Source organism: Oculina patagonica, chromosome 9 (assembly GCF_052425735.1).
Source record: "Oculina patagonica isolate OP01 chromosome 9, crgOcupat, whole genome shotgun sequence".
In the NCBI taxonomy this organism is placed as follows: Eukaryota; Metazoa; Cnidaria; class Anthozoa; order Scleractinia; family Oculinidae; genus Oculina; species Oculina patagonica.
In genome coordinates, this window is record NC_135766.1 from 1990419 (window position 1) to 2017277 (window position 26859).

Consider the following 26859-nt stretch of genomic DNA (forward strand, 5'->3'; position numbering starts at 1 on the left):
CGTGACTTGGCTCCTTTAAACAAGAGGATTTAAACCTCTGTTACATTTTAATCCTGGATTAGTGTTAATCAGCGATTGAATAACGGTCACTAGACTGTTCACAGTCTCTCTGTTTACCAGACGATCGGACACTGGGTAACTCCGCTTTGTTTTTGGCTAATTTTCGCGCGCTACAGGATCTGAGAAATAAAGGGACAATGGACAGTCTTAACAGGGACCCGATGTAAGATATCTTTTGGTAAAAAATCGCAATGACCGTTCCGGGAGATTATCAGCCTTAGGTTTTAATACAGTCAACTCTTGTTATAGCGGACACGCTCGAGGCGTCGTTTACTGTCCGTTATAGCGAGAGTCCGTAATAGCGGGAGTCAATTCCAATCAAACTCTTTCGCCGGGATCTGGATTTTGTCCGTAATAGCGAGTGTCCACAATAGCGGGGTGTCCGCAAGGCGAGAGTTGACTGTAGTATGGATCAAGGGCAGAGACATCTGTACAGAGAAGACCGAGGGCTGATGTTCTTTCAGAAAATGCTGAGTAGGCTAGGTTAATAAGACATTTATTGAACGAATTTATAATTGGAAAAAAATTGGTTGTTGCTGTACAGTGAAAGCTCTAAATAACGAAGTACCAAGGCACTGAGAAAGTATATTTGTTATAACAGGGACTCGTTATTTTGAGGTTCCACTGTGTAAACTGTAGTCATTATTTAGAAGCATTCTGACTATAAATAGATGTGGAGTCTAAGATTCACAATTTAGTTTATTTTTTGACGCAAAATTCTAGATTCTAGGGTACGATAGATGGTTTATTCAAACTTTTTTTTTTTACTAGATGCGAGACTGCTATGTAAATACCAGTTGTTTGTACTGGAACGCAGTACAATAAGTGTTAGATATCGCACACAGGGCTTTTGTCCCTAAGCAAAATATTTTTTAATGTATTATTTTTATATTAATTTTATACATATATTTTTATAGTCTAATGTTAAAGCTTAAAAAGCCTTTTTAGACAATAAAAGACATTGAAGTACCTCATATTGAGGTTTGGACTGACTGGAGACAGATGTTTCCAGTTTATAATCAAAGCAAGGACAAATATTTTCTTAAGCTATAGTGTATACTGTGTTTGACTAGTGCTGTTCAAATAGCAATTGTACATAGCGTGTAATTAATGGCTGTGTCATTCACATGGCCTAGAGGGGTTCAATTTGACCGACGGAGTCAATTTTTTATCGTAGAAATCAAATTTCCTTGTTTATTTAGTTTGTAAATAGAGCATTTATCATGAATAATAAAACTATATTATTTTGATAGAACAGATATGTTTGCTAGAGTGGCTTTGTACGCAAGGTTTTAAGTTGTAGTACGTGTATCTTATAAGACAATTTAGTGAGTATTATTGCTGTATATTTTTACGAGTCTTACAGTATTTCGACAGGCCCTACGGGCTCGAAAATACAAATGACAAGTAAAACGTTCAGCGATACTTTTAGAGACTGGCCATTATTTTTTTGGAGGAGGAGGGGGGGGGGGGGGTATAAGAATAGAATATGGTCCGTCCCTTAACACACTAAAATGTCTAATAAGAGATTTATTATCCAACGTTTTCTTTTCCCAAAATGCTAACTTCCCGCCGTTTTTTATCATTCACGCGGTCAAGAGGAATACCGAACCTGCTAAACCGGTTTGGCCTGCGTAGCTGGCGGTTTTGTTGGGGTTTTAACGCGCGCACAAGAAAGCGGCGAACTCCCCAAGCCTCTCGCTTGCTTGTGCGCGCTTTAAACCCCCCCCCCCCCCCCCCAAAAAAAAAAAAAAAAAAAAAAAACCGCCAGTTACGCAGGCTAACCGGTTGTCCAATATACACGACCTGATACGAGTCGTAAATGTCTTTGTCGAGTGGAGAAATGCATATCATTATGGAGACTTCGAAATTTTTCACTATGTTGTATCAAGCAAGGGGCCCTGCCATATGTTGTCGAGTCGTACGACACTGTCTGAAACACTTCCCTCCCAGTACCTTCTCTTAACTGCATCGAGGCCCGCACTTTCTAACCTGGGGTTTTCACTAGTAGAACGAATAATATACGTACTGTATTGGGTTGTACGTGTTTAGGCTATCACGCTATTAGAACGAGGAATATACATATTTCGTTTCGCGTGTTTGGGCCATTACGCTTTTAGAGCGAGGAATTTACATTGTGTTTAGCGTCAGTTTCACTAGCACACTTTAAGAACGAAGAATATACATTGACATATGAAAAGTTTAAACCATGAATAATGTTTACTAGGAAACTGACTGGAAAAATAATCGTCTTCTGTGACAGAATAAAAATAATACATGGTGTATCTGGAGGAGCTATCTCTCGGTCTACTATAGTCTACACACTACAGTCTACTTGCAGACTTATTCATGGCCTCTTTCTTTTTTTAAAGCACATATTTATGTATTCTGTGGAGATGTTAGTATGATAATAATAGTATGATGAGATTTAAAACTTCCTGTTATATATATTTAGTAGAAACTCAGCTGTGTTCTATTGGAAATCCGCGAATCTGATTGGTTCTCCCACTGTTTTCTATTCGCCGATAGAAAACAGTCGCGCGCTCACGTAGCTCTTTAAGCAGTAAATTTTCTTGATTTTTGTCTTCAAAGTGCACAATATTGTAGGTTTTGGACTGCAATCATTTAGAGTTTCTACTAAAACAATTAGACTACTCGCCCTTGTTTTCTATGAGCGATAGTCAACTCGGCTGCGCCTCGTTGACTATTTGCTCATAGAAAACTCGGGCTTGTAGTCTAATTGTTAATTAGAAAATAGCACAAAGTAAATACGTGCGCTGATTGGTTAAAAATTGTGTTTCTATAACTCGATGGAGACACAGACAGTTGTCGTAGACACGGCAATCAATATTCACGGCGCTAAAATAAGCAATGCAAAAATAACAACTAATAATTGTGCCAAATTTTAATGTCACAGCTGACAAAAACCAGGTTAAGACTAAACAAATATTTGCACATTTTAAAACAAGCGAGTAAGATGTTTACAGAGCCCGCTACACATTCAAAAATAGTCTGTGAAAGAAATTATCGAAGCGGCTGACCTTTCAAAGAAGTATATGAATTGGCGCAACTTCACTCCATTCTAGGCTTTGCAGCACTTCAGAACTATTCACAGCTCCTCAACTGGACAAGATATTCGTCCAGAATGCCGAGTCAAACTTCTTTTAACAGAAAAATAATTCACTTTCACCTCCAAGGTTCGAGTCGCTCGATCGTCGGTCGTCAAACCATTCGGTTAGTTCGATGAAGCGAAATAAAACAGAATAAAACCACAATTCTTGACTCCTTCCAGTGCTGGACTTCAGTTAAACCATCGACTTAGTTATTTCTCATAATTACGTTAACTTTGGGGCCTGTTTTCTTTGTTTGTTTGGCCAAACAACGGTGAATTTTAGCCTTGAAGCGAATGTTGAACAGTTGATTTATTTCTGTTCATCGACTCCCGTACTATGATTGGTTGATTACTGTTCATGACGTAAAACCGCGAGGTGAAGAGAATCTACGTTTTGATGTTAAATAAAGCGCTAAATATTACTTTGATGTGCGTTATTTTCTTTGTGCTGTTTTCTAAAAGAAATAGAAAACATGTTTTCCGTGTTTCTATCGAGTTATAGAAACACTCGTGAAAGTTTGGGAGAACTCGAAAAAGCTGTGGAAACACTCGTCTATCGACTCGTGTTCCCACAGCATTTCTCGTTCTCCCAAACTTCCACTCGTGTTTCTATTTAACAATTAGACTACGAGCCCGAGTTTTCTATGAGCAAATAGTCAACGAGGCGCAGCCGAGTTGACTATCGCTCATAGAAAACGAGGGCGAATAGTCTAATTGTTTTAGTAGAAACTCTTAAGGATTGCAGTCCAAAACATACAAAATTGTGCACTTTGAAGACAAAAATCAAGAAAATTTACCACTTAAAGAGCTACTCGCGCGCGCGACTGTTTTCTATCGGCGAATAGAAAACAGTGGGAGAACCAATCAGATTCGCGGATTTCCAATAGAACACAGCTGAGTTTCTACTAAAACTCGATAGAAACACGGAACATGTTTTCTATTTCTTAAATAAAAACTGCACATTATTTATTACAATTACCTTGGATGCAATATAACTCCAAGTAACTTGACTAAACTTTGTGGAAACAGCCATTTCCTAGTGAAGACACTAGGGAGCTTCATGGTGGATTTCCACTGACGCGTAAATTTTATGTGCGTGAAAAAATTAGAGACAATTTATGAACCACTTGCGTAAACGTCTACGCAAGCCGTTCATACATTGTCTCTAAATTTTTTCACGCACGTTAGCTGTCGTAAAAAATTACGCGTCAGTGGAAATCCACCATTAGCAATAACGATAACCTGAAATCATACCCTCCCTCCCTACTACTGCTGCGGGGGAAGGAGGGCATGATACATTTGCTTGTCGAAAGTCATGTAAAAAAGCCAGATTCTGGTTTTTTGTCTGATTGGTCGAGAAACAATACTCAATGGAGCGGTATGGACTGATTGGTTGTCGTATTTCAACGAGACTTCCGGTCAGAAGCTGGTAATGGCAAAGACGAGTCACGTTTACTCAGTGTCTACTGCGAGGACGAGTTCTATTCTACGTTAGCTGAAGCCCTAACAGATATCAAGTGTAACTCTCTGAAGGCAGAACAAATAGAGTGAGCGACAATGCGTAATAATTTTGGTTCCGTGAAGATGTTTTTGTTGTTCTTCGAAAACAATATCCCAGAGATGTTAGAATGTTTACAAAAGCGATCGATTCTATCTGCCGTAGAACAGCTCTTGTCGGTGAATTCCTTTTTGTGTGTGTGTAAGCTGAAATAAAGGGACGGCATCCAGTACAACTGATAAAAATATGTTCACAAGCGCCATCTCACCTTGCTACTAAAAGCATTTTTATCTCAACACGGTACATATGTACAATTTTTCTCCAGACGTTTTTCACGCCTTGTGGAAATCCGAGTCTCGAATTTGCCGCCATTTACAAAGAGTGGTTTGACAGTTCGACGACACATTAGTTTATTTAAATTAGGGGGCGGCTGGCGGCCGGTTAAATAAATGTATCAGGCGTTCTTTTTCCCTCTCGCTTTCGTAAAAAGAAAAAAGAACGCCTGATCGCAGGTTACAATAACGACGGCGACGCCGAGGAAGACGAATTTATATTTTCCTTTAGGACCTCTAGAATCTCGCGTTTATCCAGATGTATTCAGAGTATCTATTGGTTTAGGAACAAGCTGCAGCTGAATATGTTAAGAAAGCGTTCATCCTAAATTAGAAATACGAAAATTAAGCCGTCGTCGTTCACGCTCTTAAAAATACGCATAATTCGGTCATTTCACGTTTTTTTGCAGAGAATGGCCAAGAAATGTACCAGGATTTAAAATGCACTTGCAGAGCTGTTATTCTGCTTATTAAATCTTTTGTTCGGTGACGTTCTCGTTCACGTTGCCGTCGTGGTTTGCTAAAGCTCCCTACTGACTGAAATTTGACGGCATACATGAATGACTAATGTTGTAATCTAAGTTTGATGGAGATAGTGTTGTCATTATAGTATTTATCGAGGTCGGATGGTATTAAATAACAAAAAACCTGTTGTGTTATTTGCAGCAAATCAGATGAATGGAGAAGCTTCAACAATTTTGGACGATCCATGTTTGCTGGGTAAGTTAACAGTTTGTATTGATGCTGTTGTATGATATTGATTGCATGTTTTTGTGCCTTATTTGCTAATCTTTTTTAATTGATTTTTCTGCAGAATTGTCGACAGTTATTTGCCGGACTTGGTTCTCCAAGGGGTTCAAGAAAACAACTTTCGTGCAAGTCTGTCAACTGACTTAAAGCTTGCTTTACAGGTAAATAACTTGAATCATCAAACTAGTGCTCACATGGTATGGGGGACCAACGGATCCGTCAGACTTGAATCTGTGGTTAATTATTTCTAGAGAAAGTAGAGAACACATGTATGTTTGCATAAAGGCAATTAGATGCAAACACTCAGACAAGCCTAGGTTTTGAGCAGTCATTCTTTTTCTTTTTGTTGGCAATTTGTTGCATAATAAAACAGTCATACTACTCAAACTTGCAGAGTATCAGTCAATATAACACATGACTTTGTAGGATAACTGTTAAATATTCTTTAGTTTTGATTGAGTTACCTTCACATGTCAATGTCATTGTTACCTTCAACAATGTGCAAGAAAAATTATTTGTTGGATTAACGGTGGCGGATCCAGTCCTTAAACACCCAAAAACACCCAAAAATTTTTACTGTCTAGAAGTCATTTTAAAAAAATCTTTTGCAAAAAAAGAAGGGGGGAATCTCCTCTGTGGCTCCTCCCCTGCATGTAAATGTGCCACTGATTAAAAAATGAAACCATAACTATTAATTAATTTATAATTTTTTATTTAGCATTCAGTTGTTGATGACCCAGTATCGGAGGCTGTTTGCATCATTGCCAACACAGACAAATGGTGAGTTCATGTTGCTATGCTTTTGTGGCGTGTCTATCAGTTGTGTGACTTACTGTTCAGGAAAATGAATGGTAAAATAAAATAATGTAATTTTTGCAACGAATTTTGCCATTCGAAAGAGGGATTATTAATTTTGCTACACAGTTCCTCCACACTTTTTTTTCTATAAGATTCTATTTTATAAGAATATCAAGGCTAAAATTTGCGAAATCTTAGGAATAAACCCGAGCCTGAGATTTTAAAAAGAATATAATTTTGTAACTACAATACAATTAATATTACGTTTTTAACTTAATCGTGTAAACGGTGTAAAAACGGCAAAACAAGCCAATAAAACGATAAAAACCTGCAGTAACCAAGTGTTCGATGGTAATGACAGTTTCATGACTAGTATGTGTAAGTCATATTTAATATTATTATATAAACATCAGTGAAATACCAGGAAATCTTTCATATCTTCACACGTGAAAATAACATGTTATTTTCACATGTAAAGATATCGATTTCCAAACATTTTCTGACAAGTTTGCCCTGTTTCAATGCTGAATGAGCCAAAGTAAATTGATATTAAGTCGAAACATTATCGGATCTTCCTCGACAATCTTCGGCAATCTTCGAACTCGTGAGATATCGATTTGAACACTCAAAGATAAATTTCATATCTCCGCGCAACCATGTAATATCCTATATCGTATACAGCGCAAACGGTTATGTCATACGCTATAATCTAAGAATATTCAATAGAAAAGTTTTAGTCTAACATCGGAAGAAAAAAATTGAATATTCAGCCTGGACAGGAAATCAATATTCTTATAGAAAAAAAAGTATTACGGAAACTGTAGTTTAGCATTAGTTGCTTGGGATCTGGTTGTCTTGTGTATAATCGCTACAGGAAAGTGAATCACACGGTTTGGTTTGTTTGTTGTAGGACATGTGAGGTTGTCTCTGTGAAGAAGAACAGGAAGCAAGGTGCAAGGTAAGACATGGCCACCAAATAATGGAATATTACCAAAATGGGATGAAACACTGAACTGATATGTGTATGGGATAAAACGCTGAAATAAGTCATGGTGGAAAATAAGTTTTGCCGTCTTAAGTAGTTAACGGATAACTATAAAAATCTTGTTATACAGTCATCCCTCGTATTGATAATGCTAGACGGTTTATACCTCTCTATTTTCAACGGAAAGACTCGTGGTGGGCAAGGCCATTTGCTAGGTGTTCTCGTAATGTTTTCTCCTTCAATTTTGACGTTGTCTAATATCAAATTTCTGAAGAAGACGTAATCAGACATGTATTTACTTGTTTGCTTTGGGAGATCAGCATATTTGAATTGTCATTTGTATCAACTGTGGCTAAAACTATACTAATTTTAAGTATGAGCCATGTTTTCTAAATTTCTTTTATTTGTGTTTATTTTTAGCGATCATGTTCATGTACAACAAGTTGAAGTGTCCAACTTGGTTTTCTCCATGCTGTCTTCGCTGAGTGGCCTCTGCGATATAAAGATGTCTGCTGAGTTTGTAAGTGCTTTATACAGATTGCATTTTTCTCTTTTCACTTGATGTTTTGTTGGTAAATGAAATGGGAGCTCCAAAAGAAAAGTGAACGTACATGCAGGGTAAAATGGACAAATGAATACAGAAACCTCGAGATTTTTTGAGCCTCCAACGGCTCCAAGGGAAACGAAATTTGGTTCGAGAGATTAGGGAGTTTGAGAAATCGGGAGAAAAATTGCAGTTTTCGACTGAGGGAAGGGAAACCACTTTTAGTTCGCGTTTACTTATTGTAAGTTTGGAAAAATCGAGGAATTCCTTGCCTTGATATGCCCTTTTGTATGCAGTGTAATAAGTTCTCTTTTTCGCTTTAACTTTTTCAGTGTCTAATGCACTTGGAAGATAAACTGAAAGAAATTTACCTGAAAAGCAAGGTAAGATGACACCACACGTTACAAAAGGAAATGAGCATGGCAAGTTTGCACCAGACACAGCTTTTGAATAACTATTTATAGCACGAGACCGAGTAATGCGTGAAACAATATTGCATTGCAAGTATTGTTACTCGTATTACCTCCCGTGTTTCAAGTTACTGCAACATGTTCTGCCAAGTAGGCACAAGTTCGATTTCGTTAAACACATCGATTTCAATTGTAACGTGGTTGGTAATACACACAATGTCAACTCTTAACTTGCAATGCAGCATTGTTGCAAATTTTGCCCTTATTAATTCGCCTTGAAATAAAAAATAAGTATTTTTTGTTTTTGAGACATCCCACTAAAGGGGTCAGTGATGACCCATTTTTGCCTGAAGAATAAAATTTCAAAGATTCATTTCTTTTTGCAGGTCATAACAGAAAGAATGAGAGACAGAAGGAAGTTATTGACGCGTGACGACCTCACAAAAATGCTCAGGTAAAATTATTGAGAGAGTGACATTAATGGAGTTGCTGCAAAGAAAGGATCAAGTTTTAAATTTCTATTTTCACCTCGCTAAGGCTCCCCACCCCGTTCTAGGTATGACCTTATTTAGGTTCCGTTGACTTTAATAAATATCCTCGAGACTTCTACTGATAGCAACTCCCCCGTCCTGTTTTTTCAAAAGGGCTATGCAGTGGTCACTAGAATAGGTCGGTGGGGGGGGGGGGGGAGGAGGGGAGGGGGGAGGGGTAAAATATGTACCTAGTGTACCTTGCTCCCCTATCAGAAAAGCTAAGGAAACTTTTGTGTAATGATTGGAAACGGAGAAGGGAGAGGTCTAGCATGAAATGCAGGCAATTTTGTTGGGGGAGAGTTGGATAATTTTCAAGTTCGAATGGCGCTTGCCTGATCAAAATGCGCTCGCTCGCAAAAAATAAATATGCCTGCGTTGCAGCCTAGGGAAGGTGCGTGAACCCTCGTCGAGCCCTATCTAGTAGCTAAGCAACCCTTGAGATCGAATAGTGACTAAAAATTTGTAAATTTTAAAAGTTGTGACCATTGTTAAGTTCTTTTTTCTTCGTTTTTCAGCGTGGATGATAATGATGTACCGTTACTGCTGGCAGTAGCTAGTACCCATTCTCCACAGAGCATGCCACTAGTCAGCTGAAGACCGAATCGAATGGTTTTGATGAAAGCCACAAAGATGTCTTGCCGTACATGGCGTGACCTTGCGTGACATGACGTGACACTCTTGGTCAGATTTGTCTAAACGTGACATTTTCTATTTGCCTTGTGGATGTTTCAGTACAGTATCGCATTCTCTACGCTTGGATCTTAAAAATCTTTATTACTCTGCTATTGAGATCGATTATTTATTTATTAATGGAGAGCTTATTCCAACCACTATTTAGCTGGCAAAATATCGTGGAATCAAAATTCCTGTGGAAAACGTGACAACGAAAATTACGGACCGTGACAATACCTTTCATTACTAAGTAACGCTTCGAGTATGCTTTTGTGAAACTTGATTCAAGCTTTTTCTCGAAAGTGGGAATTTCGTCCGTTGATTTGTAACATCAGCGCAATTTTGAAATTATAAGCCAGCGCAAACAGCGGCAACTCTTAAAAGCATATACATGATACGGATATCCAACAGGGTTGAGGCGTGGGTTATTTTCACGGTATACCATTAGTACCAAACATTTTTTTGTCTTTCCAACCGCTAGACAATAATTTGTTTTGCACTTGCAAAACTTAATTTTTCTTTTTCTTCTTTTTTTCTTGGGTGTTTGGGTATTTTGTTTCATTTTATTTTATTTTTAAAATAATAAAACACCGTAAAATTTTCTTAAATATGCTCCACATTTAAATTTGCTTAGTTTCCTTTTCGAGTTGGCTCATTTTCGGGGAGGGCCTATTTTCAGGGGGTCTTATTTTTGGATTTAAGTTTGCGTTTCAAATATCTTTGTATTACAAATGGGATACAATACTATGCCTAAAGATTTTTGGTGCATCCAAGAATACCACGTGGTACAACTCTCTAATTAACAGGATATGAAACCACAGGAAGCAGAGGAGCCAAATCTGACCTTTGTAAATATTAAATTGTTCCATCTATTTGTAACGCTTGTCAAACGTTATCCGACCTTTTTGTTACGTTTACGCGACGGTTAAACTGGATCGAACATTTTAATATTTACACAAAGGTCGACTTGGCTCCTCTACTCCGTGTGATAAAACCCCAAATTAAACAGACGTTCAACAGGCTCAAAAACCTTTTTTTTGCGAGAGGGGGGGGGGGGGAGCTTATTTTTTGGGGAAAGGATATTTAAGGAATTTTACGGTATCTCAGAGAAAACTAAGACTAACGGATGCATATGTTATTGCACAAATGCAAAATAGTTTTCTTTGAGTTGTTTTCAAACGATATAGGTAACATTTTATAACGTGTTTCTAATAAAAAGTATGAAGAAACATGTAAACATAGCATTTCCGTATCTCGTACAATCAGAAATCAATTTGTATTGTCTTCACCCTGTTGCAACAAATAAAATGTTTGTTATTTCTTTATATAATTGTGTCAACTGGATTACTTGAGAAGCAAAGGAAACCAAAAGGGATTTTTGGCAACTCTCTTACGAAATGGACCTGAATGGATTATTAGAACCTGGGATTTGGGTCACTGGGTCTGGGAATCACAAACAAATAAACAATAGAACTGGGATTTGGAAAACCAAAGGCTCTCCTGCTACAGCTGAAATATTACACTGATCACAAGAAACTGCATCTCCATATGACATGTACACAAAAACTTCATGGGGTGCACAGAAGGGAGCGACAAAGCGGGTTACTGTCCGCCATCTTTGATCCGGATTTTGAAATTGTCCGCGAAAAGTCCAGTCTCCCGCGCGACAGTATAGTGCCAGTCCCCCGCGTGATATGAAATGGCGTAAGTTAGATTGCCATTGATTGGATCGACCACGGTCAAACGTCTCAAATATGCAAAAAAAAAAAAACAAGAAAAGTTCTTCAAAGATAGATAAGGTTTTAATTTCCACAGTTCAAAGTTTGATACATTGCCGGTATCCTGGCGATTTACTAAGTTTTTTGGAACTTAATTAAAAAAGTTCTACGTGTTTGAAAATAGCGATATGCGGACTTGTCGGCGCCATTTGTCAAAGCTTTGGTTCCAATGCGGAACATTTAAAAAGTAAGGGACGGACCATTATTTTCTTGGAGGGGGGGGGGGGGGGATGAAAAATTTTCCTCTGCAAACTTTTTTTTTAGTTTATGCACCTCTGCAAGCAACTTTTTCCCCCACGAGCAACTTTTTTCCTCTCGAGCAACTTGTTGCATTTTGAGCAATTTCCAGACCGAAGATCTCCGAAGATTATCCGAGTGTTGTTCAAAGACAATACGAACGTTTCCGAAGATTAACGAAGTTTGCCGAAGACTTTCGAGGAACATCTGAAGACATTTCAACTTTCGGTTTTGTAATGTTTTAAAAAACATTACAAAACTCGTCAGCAAACATGACGTCACTGTGATATTTCTCAGTTAGAGAAATCCTTGTATTTAACAAATTTTACCCTTAATATGTTATTTAGATAGTTCTTTTGCTGTAAAATTGCATAAAACTGCTTATAAATTAATCTCAAAGGGAAATTAGCATATATTTAGATAGATAGACATATATTTGGAGCAACTTTCGAGCAACTTTTTTTGTCAGAAGCAACTTTTTTGGATTTTTGGAGCAACTTTTGAGCAACTTTTTGAAAAATTACGGGCAACTTTTTAGGAAATCTCGAGCAACTTGTGGAAAGCCCTAGTCTTTCCAGGCCCTGCAAACAATTTTTTTTCAATATTTTTCATCCCCCCCCCCCTCCAAAAAAATAATGGTCCGTCCCTAAAGAAACTCGTTTACCTGAGGAAATGGGAATATGTTTACACTCAGGAACTATTAATTTTATCTATCCTTGCTCATACAAACACTTCATAATGAGCGAAATTCCCCGAAATAGAAAGAAAAGCTGCCTATGACGTATGACCGCGGTGGATTGATTGATTGCTGATTACCCGCCAAATTTGGACAAAGAATGTGCACGTGACCACGAAGAAGCGGGAGTGGTCGTCCCGTCCCAAGGTTGGTTGTCATGTTGATTTGTACGCTGTTGTTCATTTCGCCAAGGCGGAAATTGATAGTGTTTTCCTCATTTTACGCCTGCTAGATCGCTTGAAACCGTGGCTATATTAATGCAAGTGTGATGTGGTGTCTTGGAAATGGGCACAGGGAGCTCATTCCGTTTTAAAGAAGCCGGGGGAAGCAAAGAATTTCACGGTGCGTGTGTTGAGGTACTTGTTCAAGGTGATGTTTCTCAGCGTATCAATGTCTTGTTCATCTGCGACGAGTGGGGATCCTCGAAGGGAGGTCTGTCGACTTTTAACAGAGAGTTTGCAGTGCATCTGGCTAAAGCATCACGCGAAAGTCTAAAGATATATTGCTATGTTTGCAAAAGCAGCGAGGAAGACAGACAAGATGCGAGCAAACAGGGAGTGAATTTGATCACCGCAAAACAAATTCCAGGATCAAGTAATCCCACAGAGGGGCTGAAAAATCCACCGCCAGAGATTAAACATCTTGATGTCGTTGTGGGCCATGGTCGGAAATTCGGCGGTGCTGCTTATTTCATTTCGGACAGGACAAAATGTAAGTGGATACATTTCGTACACGTATTCTGTGAAGACCTAGGAAAACACAAACTGGAAGAAGGCGCCGTGTCCGATGCAATTGCAGAAAGCGAAGAGAAGAGTAAACAAGAATTAGAGCTTTGCGAAAAAGCCCATCTTGTTTTTGCTGTCGGCGCTGAACTTCAAGAAAAATACATACGACGTATTCCAGAGATAAAAGCTATCACTCCTGGGCTTTTAAAAACGTTTTCTGTTAAAACCGCACAGTGTTCTAAAGAGTTTCCGCGTTTTCACGTTTGGTCGTGGAAGTTTTGAGGACTTTGAACTCAAGGGATATGATATTATTGCCAAAGCGATATCTACACTTGAGAGAAGGTTTGAATGGACTTTTGTTGGATCTCCACAAGGTAAACAGAAAAGAATACAGAAGTGGTTTCTCAACGAAACGAAAATTGCAAAAAACCAACTAACCATTCGTGGCTATTGTGACTATGAAGAAATCAAAAAGATGTTTCGCGAAGCTGATGTAATAGCCATGCCATCCCGAACCGAAGGCTTTGGTCTGATTGCTCTGCAAGCAATTTCGGCTGGTGTCCCTGTGCTTGTTTCCAGTGAATCTGGTCTGGCTAAAGCCTTAGAGAAAGTGAAAGGTGGGATGTCTGTGGTAGTCAAATCTGATAGGCCACAGGACTGGGCAGAAAGAATCAAAGAGTTATCAGAACAAAACCCAAAAGACAGACACGAGAGTGCCCTGCATCTCAGAGAACAGTATGGAAAGATTTATAACTGGGAAAATGAATGTAAGAAATTTGAGCAGATGGTTCACGAGTTGGTGCAGAGGCCTGATAAAGCTGTCCCCGTAAGCTGTGTATTGAAAGGTTTGTTATTTTTTATGTTAACTAGTCAATTGAGTTCCCTTTGTCCAGTGCTCTAAGCTCATGTTTTTACAAAAGGCCTTTTGCTTTTCTTTGTAAAAGATTCATTGCCAAAACCGAAATGTTTTCAGTGTGGGACTAATTTATGTCACATTTTCATGAATGTGAGTAGACTGTTCACAGCCTCTCGATTTTTCAACGCAAAAATGCAAACTGACGATGACAGATGTACTGTGAAAAATAAAAAAGTCGTATTATTTTTGAAAAATGCAAACGTATTGCAAAAGCGAGTGATCGAGCGTGAAGCACGAGCCCGCGGGGGAGGGGGGCGGTAAGCGAGCGAAAGAAAAATAGAGAGACTGTAGACATCTTTGAATAAAAGTGGAAGTATTAGACTCCTCCCCTTGTCATCATTTACAACTCCGCCTCTTGACCTTTCAATTAAATCGGACCAGTAAAATCTGAGCGGTAAAGTGCTTGCTTAATTAACTACAAGTGTCAGTTTACAAAACAACTACTGTGGTGACAACAACACATGAGTTTTTATTTCGTTGTAGAGGATGTTGTCTGAGATGACTTCTTCAACCCCCAAAAAACCTGCAAAAAGAGGCAGAAAGCCGAAAACAAGCGGTCCCTCCAATTTTTGTAGAATATACGGGTTCCCATTTGCAATTGGCTTGGGGAAATTCAGGAAAGACATCGTACATCTCTGCGGAAAATTCATCTGTTAAGCCAAAACGTGAAGGTGTTTTTACGGCAGACGTATTCGTCGATTTGCATAGAATTGCAGTGCAATAAGACGAATTTCGTTCTGGTTGAAATATTGAATTTATAAAGAAATCTCTAGCACAACCGATAGATGGTGTAGTATCTCCTACAAGGCAAGTTGATCGTGACGAGCGATTCAAAAGAATGTCACGTTTGCCTCACACGTCTTTGGCGAGGCAAAAGTTATGCCGAAGCCAGTCAGTAAAATTCCAACTACGTCCTTCGAGCAAAGAATGTGGCAAACAGCCTCTTTCTGCTCGTCTTTGAGCAACGAAACGTTTGGAAATTTCTCCAACGAGCATTCCAATAATCGATCCATCGCAACTCTCAGCATGTCAATAGTGATGAAAACTCGAGGAAACTGCAAGTCACCGCCTGCAAGCAATCATGATTGGCCATGGTCAAGGTGATGACACTTTTGCAGCCTTTCAACCAATGGTAATTTTCCGTTTCTGGAAAAACGGGAAATTCAATATTTCCAAAGATGTCTAAAGACCCTCTTTTTTTCGCTCCCCGCCCCCAACCCCCTTGCTTTTTCTGTTTTGCGCTGGCATCCAGTTTTCTTGCCATTCTCACCGTGCGGTCATCGATCGAAAAAACACGAAAAAATAGAGGGCTGTAAACAGTCTAGAATGGGAGTGACAATGGCCAAACGGTTAGTGCATATTTTGGGCTCCAAATCCAGTAGTCTGGGCTTGAGCTCTATCTGAGGTGTACACTCATAGTACCTCTCTTCACCAGGGTGTATAAATGGACCAGTAAATTTAATGCTGAGAGAAATCCCTTCATTAGACTAGCATCCCTTCCGGGTGGGAAAAAAAGTATAGTATATAAGTATACACACAATAAGTCCTGGCCTGATGGTTCACTTAAGGGATATGAAAGTAATTTTATGCCATTTATTTATACATTTTTTATGAAAGTCATTCAGTTCACATAAAAATTGGTACATGCAGTGGTTTTAGTTATGTAAATGATCAAGACACCAAAAGAAACAATAGAAAATGAACTACATTAACTGGTAGCTACGTAGTTATTCTGGGTGCACTTGTACATGTCCTGTCAAATTCTGCTTCAAATTGTTTTCAGTGGTGCGATGGCTAGCAGTTTTGATTCAATGATCATTTATGAATACAAAATGATCATCACGGGGTGTCAATAGCCATCACTTTAAAATCCAAACAAGTTACAATGCAAAGTTCTTGGTCCGAGGAGTAACGTGAAATAACTACAGAGCCACCTTAAGTGACAAATATTCACCTTTTTCAATGTCATGTATGTCGATCCGGCTATATATGCTAATACACCCATGCCACCCATCATGACCCATGTATAATGCATATGTACATGTTTGCAGGCAAACTTATTAACCCAGTACATTAAGTACATTAATATGTATAAATTAAATTATGATAAATAAAAGTGGACCAGTAAAATTATACTGACTTATTATGATGTTTTACTTTTATTATCTTTTTTACAGATCAATATGGAAATGTGACTGCACAGGTTGAAACAGTTGTCTCTGTAGATAAAGAACTTGCACAGACAAACAGAGGTATAGGTGTAGTGCTAATAGTGCATACAACAGCCTGTGTTTTAATATTGCATTTTTCACATAAAAACAGTTGATGTGTTTTTATGTATGTGCAAATAAGTGATGGATTCAAGGGTTTTAGTTTTAATTTATATAATTATTTTCTGTATTTTTGTATTATTTTAGGGAGTTTTTATATAGGGTTAACCTCGTAACTTCCTTTTCCAGATGCCTTTTTCCCCCTTTTTTTTACTTGTAACTTTGCGTCTTGAATAAAAAATGTATGTTAATCTATGTTATGTTCTGGTACCTAATGTTATAAGAGAAAATCTATAAAATTATCTGAGCAAAGGAAAGCATGTCTATTGAGCAAACAGGCATTAATTAAAGTGAGAGAAGTTCAAAACCTCAGTTCAATGGCATTATTTAATAATAATAAATATCCACTGACCTATGGATACTGTTCCAATAATTTTTGTCTGAATTTTTTACCACATGTGTAAAAATAATGATTTTAATTATTTAATAATGTCCTCTTTGGGTGCATCTCAGCCAATAATTAGCTTAGCTTAAGTTGGTTTATTTACAGAAGTTGTTTAACATTTAATATACATTATTAAAGTTATACATGTTATATTGGAGGGGGCCAAAGAAAGGTTTTCAGGCCAAGAAAACATTAGCTGCACTCCTCAGAACAATTTTTGCAAAAGTCTTGACTTGCAAGCAGGTTAATGTTTTCCCTCACTCCCCCTTTTAAGTGTTGTTTCATGGGCTTTGCAGTTAACAAGGCTTTGTTTTCACAAAATGACATCTGCGGGATTAAAATGGGTGAGGGCAGGTTTGAACCAATGAGCTGTGATACTCAAATTTGTAGTTATTACAAACGTTTAAGTCAGAGTTATCTTATATTATAATTAAGGTAGTTTGATTGATCAGGCCTAAAAATACAGCGTATTGATATTATTTTTTTTCTTAGATCCAGGTGGCAATCCAGTTTCTTCAACTGACACAGAAGCAAAACAGAATCAAGAAAGAGACTTACTAACAGGTGTGTATGCAATGTGTGCAGAAATATCTTGCTGAATTTTGCAATGTACATGTTAATGTGTTAATGATGATGATGATGATAGTGGTTAATTATAATAATGAAATGTTTTGGATTCTGATTGGACAACTGCAGTAAAATTAATTACCTAGCTAAGGAGTTTGTATATTATTACTCTTGAGTGCTTTCCAAAGGACTATTTGACACAAAAGGTTTCAAAGATTTCCAAAGTATATTGCCCCCAATTAAGAAATCCTAAGATTTCTGAAGTTGACCCAAACCATTCTGAAGATTTTCAAAGTCTACCTGAAGACTCCTGAAAATTTCCATCAGATATTGACCTGAAGTCTTGCAAAATTTTCCAAAGTTGAACCAATGGTTTCTGTCAAGGTTGAGTTTACCCAAAGTACGCATACTGATTGAGACATAAAGCATACTGTTCTGAATGGGCACGATTCATAGTATGGAAATATGCTCGTGATTTTGTTGGGCACATGTGCTAGTATCATCGATTACCATCAATTTTCATCAATCGTTTTCAATTTGGTTTGATTCAATATCACTTAATATTCATTTTCGTGATGTACTGTCTGTTATGCAGCAAAAACCAAATGGTAGGTCACTTGAGAGATACAACAGCAAAAGTTCTGTTATGTGCAGGTACATTATGGCGTAAGCTAAACTAGCCAAAGAAATACACTACCAGAAGATTCCATGTGAAAAACCATGTGAAATACTGGCCGCACTTGGCGAGTTAACCGAGTTATTTCCAATTAATCAATTAAAATTAACCGGGTTACAAAATGTCTAGTGCGGCCGCACCTTAGGGTGGAAGAGACATGTACAGGAGAGGGGTGGACAAGAAAAGTGATTCCCATGGTGACAGGAACTGTGCTAGAGTTGAGAAAAATGTTACAATGTGGTGTAATATTTTGTAACAGCAAGAGGGAAAAAGGTAACTGAGCGAGGAACAGGAAGGATGCCTGCAGCCAGTACAATGGCCAGACTGATGCATTTTTATCTTTTTTCTCCTCAGAACCAGATAGAAGTTCAAAAACAAAACAAACAGAACGGAATAAAGAAGGATCGCCAACCACAGGTATCTCAAATATGCATGCAGAATATATGAAACAGCATGTGTTTTACATCCGTTCATCTTTATTTATTTATTTACTTAGATAGTATGTTGCTGTTGTTTATGTATCAGTGCAAATGAGTGACAATTAATGATGGTGATCTGATGTATTTGGATCAGTGCACAAGAGCAAGAGTAAATAAAATCAAATGTTGGCACACAGAGAGTCATTAGAATCTTTCTTTGATACAAGGATCCGTTTACATCCTAAATTAGCTGAGCAAACAACTTTGTTCTAAGCTGGAAGATTTTTCTGGTGTCCAGACTCTGGTGACACACTAATGATTTAATTATTAAATTTTATCAACAGTATCCTATGTACTGTAATGCCACATTATCGTTACTATCGAAAGCTTTCCGAAATAGTTCGGAATATGGTAATATTCTCATCGAGTTCAAGTAAACAATAATGGATGAATGAATACATTTCCAACTGAAGAAAGCAGTCACACAACACCAAACTCAAAGCCGGTTAACTTTTATCTCAGCCAAGACGTCGACCCAACAAGAAAAACTAATGCGTGACAATTTCTTTTCCCTTGTTCCATATTTCGGAAAGCTTTCGGAAGGTAGCCAAGCGTTGTCATTTTACGCGTGGTGCACAGGAATTCGATGTTGTGCTTAACTCGAAACAAAAGGAAATCCCAGAGCACAAAATTATCTCAAACTTCGACATCGCTTCAATGTTTACTCAATTTTGCGTTTAGTTTAGACAACCTTAGAAATTTTCAATGAGCATGAAATTTAGGGATTGTGTGGTGTACTGATTATTTTTCATCCTGAAAAATTTTGAAAAAATTTTATCGACGGGTTTTTGAAATAATCGCTTTTTTGCAAAAGTATCCGTAAAAATGGTAAATAGAGCTAAACATTGAGCTCTACTCCGATTAAGATATTTTCATATTTTTCGAAATCGCGCAAGTCTACTTTCTTCTAAAGGTTTGGATGTAGTATATGGGACATTTCTAAAAGGAATGGGGGCTAAATCCTCTCATTAAACATAAAAAAGAAGCAAATTTCTTTATATGAAGTCTTGACTTTATTTTACGCATAAATTATACCATCTAAAAAGAAATTCCAAGATATTTCAAAATTCCTCTTGTAGATTTCGATGAAACTCCACGGAGATGAAGGCAAACACCCAAGGAATACGTAGCGTGGAGGATCTCGAGAGAAAATGCGGTTACCGCCTAAAATTCGATTCAGAGTAAAACCCTGTGTGACGTCATTGCCACGTGATATTCATTCTGATCGCCCAAAAAATTATATCATATTGCAGTTCAGTCTATGTGTAATGCATGTGATATAGTAGTTTTGTCATTGACATTAATCCCTTTAAGTATGAGGGTTTCAAAGTTGATAGGTATCGCTAGAAAAAAACTGGGTCGAGCCACCTTAAGAACGAAGAATATACATTGACATATGAAAAGTTTAAACCATGAATAATGTTTACTAGGAAACTGACTGGAAAAATAATCGTCTTCTGTGACAGAATAAAAATAATACATGGTGTATCTGGAGGAGCTATCTCTCGGTCTACTAGAGTCTACACACTACAGTCTACTTGCAGACTTATTCATGGCCTCTTTCTTTTTTAAAGCACATATTTATGTATTCTGTGGAGATGTTAGTATGATAATAATAGTATGATGAGATTTAAAACTTCCTGTTATAAAACATTTTAAAGAAAACTGCACATTATTTATTACAATTACCTTGGATGCAATATAACTCCAAGTAACTTGACTAAACTTTGTGGAAACAGCCATTTCCTAGTGAAGACACTAGGGAGCTTCATGGTGGATTTCCACTGACGCGTAAATTTTATGTGCGTGAAAAAAGTAGAGACAATGTATGAACCACTGGCGTAAACGTCTACGCAGGCCGTTCATACATTGTCTCTAATTTTTTTCACGCACGTTAGCTGCCGTAAAAACGACAGCTAACGACGGCGACGCCGAGGACAACGCCTGGTGCAAGACGAATTTATATTTTCCTCTAGAATGTCGCGATTATCCAGATGTATTCAGAGTATCTATTGGTTTAGGGACAAGCTGCAGCTGAATATGTTAAGAAAGCGTTCATCGTAAATTAGAAATACGAAAATTAAGCCGTCGTCGTTCACGCACTTTAAAATACGCATAATTTGGTCATTTCAGACCATTTCACGTTGTTGTTTTGCAGAGAACGGCCAAGAAATGTACCAGGATTTAAAATGCACTTGCAGAGCTGTTATTCTGCTCATTAAATCTTTTGTTTGGTGACGTTCTCGTTCACGTTACCGTCGTGGTTTGCTTAAGCTCCCTACTGACTGAAATGTATGTAAAGAGATCGTATGGTATTAAATAACGAAAAGACCTGTTGTGTTATTTGCAGCAAATCAGATGAATGGAGAAGCTTCAACAATTTTGGACGATCCATGTTTGCTGGGTAAGTTAACAGTTTGTATTGATGCTGTTATATAATACTGATTGCAAGTTCACATTGTTTTATTTGCTAATCTTTCTCAATTTGTTTGTCTGCAGAATTGTGGACAGTTATTTGCCTGACTTGGTTCTTCAAGGGGTTCAAGAAAACAACTTTCGTGCAAGTCTGTCAACTGACTTGAAGCTTGCATTACAGGTAAATGACTTGAATTATAAAACTAGCACATGGTATGGAAGTTCAACGGCTCTTTCACAGACTTGAATCTGTGGTTAATTATTTCTAGAGAACGTAGAGAACACATGACTGTATGTTTGCATAAAGGCGGTCAGATGCACTGAAACACTCAAACAAGCATAGGTTTTAAGCAGCCGTTTGTTTTCCTTTTGTTGACAATTGTTACATAATAAAACAGTCTTATTATATAAACATCAGTGAAATACCAGGAAATCTTTCGCGCGAAAAAATCATATCTTCACACGTGAAAATAACATGTTATTTTCACATGTGAAGATATCGATTTCGAAACATTTTCTGACAAGTTTGCCCTGTTTCAATGCTGAATGAGCCAAAGTAAATCGATGTTAAGTCGAAACATCTTCGGATATCCCTCGGCAATCTTCGGAATTCTTCGGATATCTTCGGAAATTTTCGGAAAAGTTCGGAAAATGTTCGGAAACATTCGTACGACCTTCCGACAACATTTTGCAAATCTTCGGAAATCTTCGGAAAATGGTCGGCAATCTTCGGAAAATCGTCAAAACATCGTAATTAGTAGGTTTATATAATAAACAGAATATTACATGGTTGCTTGGAGATATGAAATTTATCTTCTCGTGTTCAAATCGATATCCCACTCGTTCGCTGCGCTCACTCGTGAGATATCGATTTGAACACTCGAAGATAAATTTCATATCTCCGCGCAACCATGTAATATCCTCTATGTACTACTTTATCTTTCAGAGTATCAGGCGATATAACAAATGATTTTGTAGGATAACTGTTAAATATTCTTTAGTTTTGATTAAGTCACATTTACATGTCAAGGCCAACAATGTGTAACAGAAACCCTTCTGCCGTGCTGGAAATAATTTTTCGTACTTAAAAGTGTGTCCTTCCAAACTTTTATTTTGAATGGACATATTAGAAAATTCGTCGGACATCAATTCGCATTTTAAATCAAACACATTAAACTTTCCAACACACAGTCACATAAGTTTTCGGACATCATGTCCAAACATATTGCAAAATTGGCCGGCATTTTGGCATCTTTGATCGGACAATGTCCGATGACCGACAGTAATTTCCAGCACTGATTTGTTGAATTAACAGTGGCGGATACAGACCTTGAACACCCCCCAAAAAAGCATTTAGCATGTGAAAGTCATTAAAAAAAACTTTTACCAAAATATACTGGGAGGGAATCTCCTCCCTGGCTCCCTCCCCACATGTAGATGTGCCACTGATTAAAAAAATGCAGCCATAACTATTTTTATAATTTTTTATTCAGCATTCAGTTGTGGATGACCCAGTATCAGAAGCGGTGTGCATCATTGCCAACACAGACAAATGGTGAGTTCATGTTGCTCTGCTTTTTTTTTTGCATGTCCACCAGTTTGTGTGACTTAGTGTTCAGGGAAATGAATGGTACGTTTTTGCAACGACATAGTCTTCACCATTCAAAAAATGGATAATTAATTTTTTGTTTCACAGTTGCTATATTGTGAAAACTGTAGTTTAGCATGGGTTGCTTGGGATCTGGTTGTCTTGCGTATAATCGCTACAGGAAAGTGACTGTTTGGTTTGTTTGTTGTAGGACATGTGAAGTTGTCTCCGTGAAGAAAAACAGGAAGCAAGCTGCAAGGTAAGACATGGCCGCCAAATAATGGAATAATATCAGAATGGGATGTAACACTGATATGTGTATGGGATGAAACGCTGAAATAAGTCATGGTGGAAAATAAGTTTTGCCGTCTTAGGTAGTTAACGGATAACTATAAAAATCTTGTTATACAGTCATCCCTTGTATTGATAATGCTAGACGGTTCACAGCCCTCTATTTTCAACGGAAAGACTCGCGGTGAGCAAGGCCATTTGCTATGTGTTCTCGTAATGTTTTCTCCTTCAATTTTGACGTTGTCTAATATCAAATTTCTGAAGAAAATGTAATGAGACATGTGTTTACTTGTTTGCTTTGGGAGATCAGCATATTTGAATTGTCATTTGTATCAACTGTGGCTAAAACTATACTAATTTTAAGTACGAGCCATGTTTTCTAAACTCTTTTATTTGTGTTATTTTAGCGATCATGTTCATGTACAACAAGTTGAAGTGTCCAACTTGGTTTTCTCTATGCTGTCGTCACTGAGTGGCCTCTGGGATATAAAAATGTCTGCTGAGTTTGTAAGTGCTTCAAAAAGATTGCATTTTTCTATTTTCACTTGATGTTTTGTTGGTAAATGAAATGGGAGCCTCAAAAGAAAAGTGAACGTACATGCAGGGTCAAATGGACAAATGAATACAGAAACCTCGAGATTTTTTGAGCCTCCAACGGCTCCAAGGGAAATGAAATTTGGTTTGGGAGATTAGGGAGTTTGAGAAATCGGGGAAAAAATTGCAGTTTTCGACTGAGGGAAGGGAAACCACTTTTAGTTCGCGTTTACTTATTGTAAGTTTGGAAAAATCGAAGAATTCCTTGCCTTGGTATGCCCTTTTTGTATGCAGTGTAATAAGGGACGGCCCATTATTTTTTTGGAGGGGGGGGGGGGGGATGAAAAATATTGAAAAAAATTGTTTGCACGGCCTAGAAAGACAAAATAAATTGTTTGCAAACACAATATGTATAACAAAGAATTGTTAGAATTTCGAAAAAAATGTTTGCAGAGGTGCATAAACTAAAAAAAAAAAGTTTGCAGAGGAAAATTTTTCATCCCCCCCCCTCCTAGAAATAATGGTCCGTCCCTAAGTTCTTATTTTCGCTTTAACTTTTTCAGTGTCTAATGCACTTGGAAGATAAACTGAAAGAAATCTACCTGAAAAGCAAGGTAAGATGACATCACATGTTACAAAAGGCAATGAGCATGGCAAGTTTGTACCAGACACAGCTTTTGAAAAACCTATTTATGGCGTGAAGGCCGAGATAAAAATGCGTGCAATATTTTCTAACAACTTGGCGTGCAACAAGGTTACATGTACATTGGAAGTGTTGTAACGCACTTTCCACCCGTGTTTCAAATTACTGCAACATGTTAAATTGCGAAGTAGGCACAAGGTTAACTTCGTTTAACATGTTGCCTCAACTTGCAGTTGGCAGGTAAGACGCTCAGTAACGCTTTTCAACTTGCATTGCAAAATTATTGCATGACAAGTTGCGAGAAAATGTTGCCCATATTACTTCGCCTTGAAATAATAAAAAAGAATTCTTGTTCAAACTGTTTGACCATTACAGGCTGAACAGTAAAATATCAAAAATTCATTTCTTTTTCTCACAGGTCATAACAGAAAGACTGAGAGATAGAAGGAAGTTATTGACTCGTGACGACCTCACAAAAATGCTCAGGTAAAATTCTTAAGAGTGAAATTTGTGGAGTTGCTGCAAAGAAGGGATTGTTAATTGTTACATTTCTGTTTTCCCTCACTTTGGCTCCCCACCTTGCTTTAGGCATGGCTTTCATTAATTTCTGTGTGACCTCTACAGATAGCACCATATCCTTCCAACCTCGTTCCCAGGGCTTTTCCCTTGGTGATTCCCGCCCGTTCCAAATCACCAAGGGAAAAGCCCTGGGAACGAGGTTGCCTATCCTTCCTTTCGAAAGGATATCCCGGGGACAGGGAAAATGGGAGGGGGGTGGTCTATCTATCTAGTGTACCTCGCTCCCCTATGAGAATAGGTAAAGAAACTTCCATGTTATATTGCGAACGGAGAAGGGGGGGAGGTTACAGTAGCCTGCAAAGCAGGCGTTTTTGATGGATGATTGTTGGATAATTTTCAAGTTTGAATTCAACATGGCGCTCGCCCAATCAAAATGTGCTCGCTCGCGAAAATATGCCTGCGTTGCAAGCTAAGAAAGGGGGATGGACCCTTGTTGAGCCCTATCTTGTAGCTGAGCAACCCTCGAGATCGAATAGCGAAAAGCGAGTGTAAAATTTGAAAGTTCTGACCATTGTTTTTTTCTTCTCTTTTCAGTGTGGATGATAATGATGTACCGTTATTGCTGGCAGTAGCTAGTACCCATTCTCCACAGAGCATGCCACTAGTTGGCTAAAGACCGAATCGAATGGTTTTAATGAAAGCCGCAAAGATGTCTTGCCGTACATGGCGTGACCTTGCGTGACATGACGTGACACTCTTGGTCAGATTTGTCTCAACGTGACATTTGCTATTTGCCTTGTGGATGTTTCAGCACAGCATCGCATTCTCCGCGCTTGGATCTTAAAAATCTTTATTACTCTGCTATTGAGATCAATTATTTATTTGTGAATGGAGAGCTTATTCCAACCACTATTTAGCTGGGAAAATATTGTGGCATCAAAATTCCTGTGGAAAACGTGACCACGAAAATTTCACCGTCACTAGCGTGACGGACGGTGACAATACCTTTCATTACCAAGTAACGCTTAGAGTATGCTTTTGTGAATCTAGATTCAAGCTTTTTTCAAAAGTCGGAATTTCGAGCCTTGATTTGTAACATCAGCACAATTTTGAAATTATAAGCCAGCGCAAACAGCGGCAACTCCTAAAAGCATATACATGATACGGATATCCAACTGGGTTGAGGCGTGGGTTATTTTCACGGTATACCATTAGTACCAAACATTTTTTTGTCTTTCCAACCGCTAGACAATAATTTGTTTTGCACTTGCAAAACTTAATTTTTCTTTTTCTTCTTTTTTTCTTGGGTGTTTGGGTATTTGTTTCATTTTATTTTATTTTTAAATAATAAAACACCGTAAAATTTCTTAAATATACTCCACATTTAAATTTGCTTAGTTTCCTTTTCGAGTTGGCTCATTTTCGGGGAGGGCCTTTTTCAGGGGGTCTGAAGCTTATTTTTGGATTAAAGTTTGCGTTTCAAATATCTTTGTATTTTAAACGGGATACAATACTGTTATGCCTAAAGATTTTTGGTGCATCCAAGAATACCACGTGGTACAACTCTCTAATTAAAAGGATATGAAACCACAGGAAGCAGAAGAGCCAAACCCGACCTTTGTAAATATTAAATTGTTCGATCTATTTGTAGCGCTTGTCAAACGTTATTCGATCTTTTTGTTACGTTTACGCGACGGTTAAACTGGTCGAACATTTTAATATTTACACAAAGGTCGAATTTGGCTCCTCTACTCCCTGTGATGAAACCCCAAATTAAACAGACGTTCAACAGGCTCAGAAACCTTTTTTTGCGAGAGGGGGGGGGGGGGGAGCTTATTTTTTTGGGGAAAGGATATTTAAGGAATTTTACGGTATCCCAGAGAAAACTAAGACTAACGGATGCATATGTTATTGCACAAATGCACAATAGTTTTCTTTGAGTTGTTATCAAACGAAATAGGTAACATTTTATAACGTGTTTCTAATAAAAAGTATGAAGAAACATGTAAACATAGCATTTCTCGTACAACCAGAAATCAATTTGTATTGTCTTCACCCTGTTGCAACAAATAAAATGTTTGTTATTTCTTTATATAATTGTGTCAACTGGATTACTTGAGAAGCAAAGGAAACCAAAAGGGATTTTTGGCAACTCTCTTACGAAATGGACCTGAATGGATTATTAGAACCTGGGATTTGGGTCACTGGGTCTGGGAATCACAAACAAATAAACAATAGAACTGGGATTTGGAAAACCAAAGGCTCTCCTGCTACAGCTGAAATATTACACTGATCACAAGAAACTGCATCTCCATAAGACATGTACACAAAAACTTCATGGGGTGC

At 37.9% G+C, this 26859-nt stretch overlaps 4 protein-coding genes across 5 annotated transcripts in view; all 4 read left to right on the forward strand.

Annotated features, from left to right (window-relative positions):
- LOC144665183 (uncharacterized) overlaps nt 1-26859 on the forward strand; it is a 320693-nt gene that overhangs the window by 162696 nt on the left and 131138 nt on the right. The window lies entirely within an intron of this gene.
- LOC144665395 (folliculin-interacting protein 1-like) lies at nt 5620-26605 on the forward strand. Of its 2 annotated transcripts, XR_013572920.1 has the most exons (9): nt 5620-5722; nt 5817-5913; nt 6471-6532; nt 7461-7508; nt 7956-8055; nt 8412-8462; nt 8876-8943; nt 9538-10655; nt 26246-26605. XR_013572920.1 is itself a non-coding variant. In XM_078526650.1 (8 exons), the coding sequence occupies exons 1-8, from the start codon at nt 5712-5714 to the stop codon at nt 9614-9616; spliced, it is 516 nt and encodes a 171-aa protein (XP_078382776.1). In that variant the 5' UTR covers nt 5620-5711; the 3' UTR covers nt 9617-10936. The 2 variants fall into 2 exon arrangements, 1 of the variants encoding a protein (XP_078382776.1); XM_078526650.1 differs by lacking the exon at nt 26246-26605 and having other exon boundaries at nt 9538-10936.
- Nucleotides 12611-18824, forward strand: LOC144666525 (D-inositol 3-phosphate glycosyltransferase-like). Its single transcript, XM_078527946.1, is given in 6 exon segments — nt 12611-13388; nt 13390-14015; nt 16264-16338; nt 17294-17365; nt 18399-18461; nt 18808-18824. Coding segments are annotated over 6 exon segments (1512 nt in total). The 5' UTR covers nt 12611-12729.
- LOC144666526 (folliculin-interacting protein 2-like) lies at nt 20833-26605 on the forward strand. Its single transcript, XM_078527947.1, has 8 exons — nt 20833-20927; nt 21023-21119; nt 22432-22493; nt 22738-22785; nt 23225-23324; nt 23915-23965; nt 24413-24480; nt 25108-26605. Exons 1-8 carry the CDS (start codon nt 20833-20835, stop codon nt 25184-25186), a joined length of 600 nt encoding a protein of 199 aa, XP_078384073.1. The 3' UTR covers nt 25187-26605.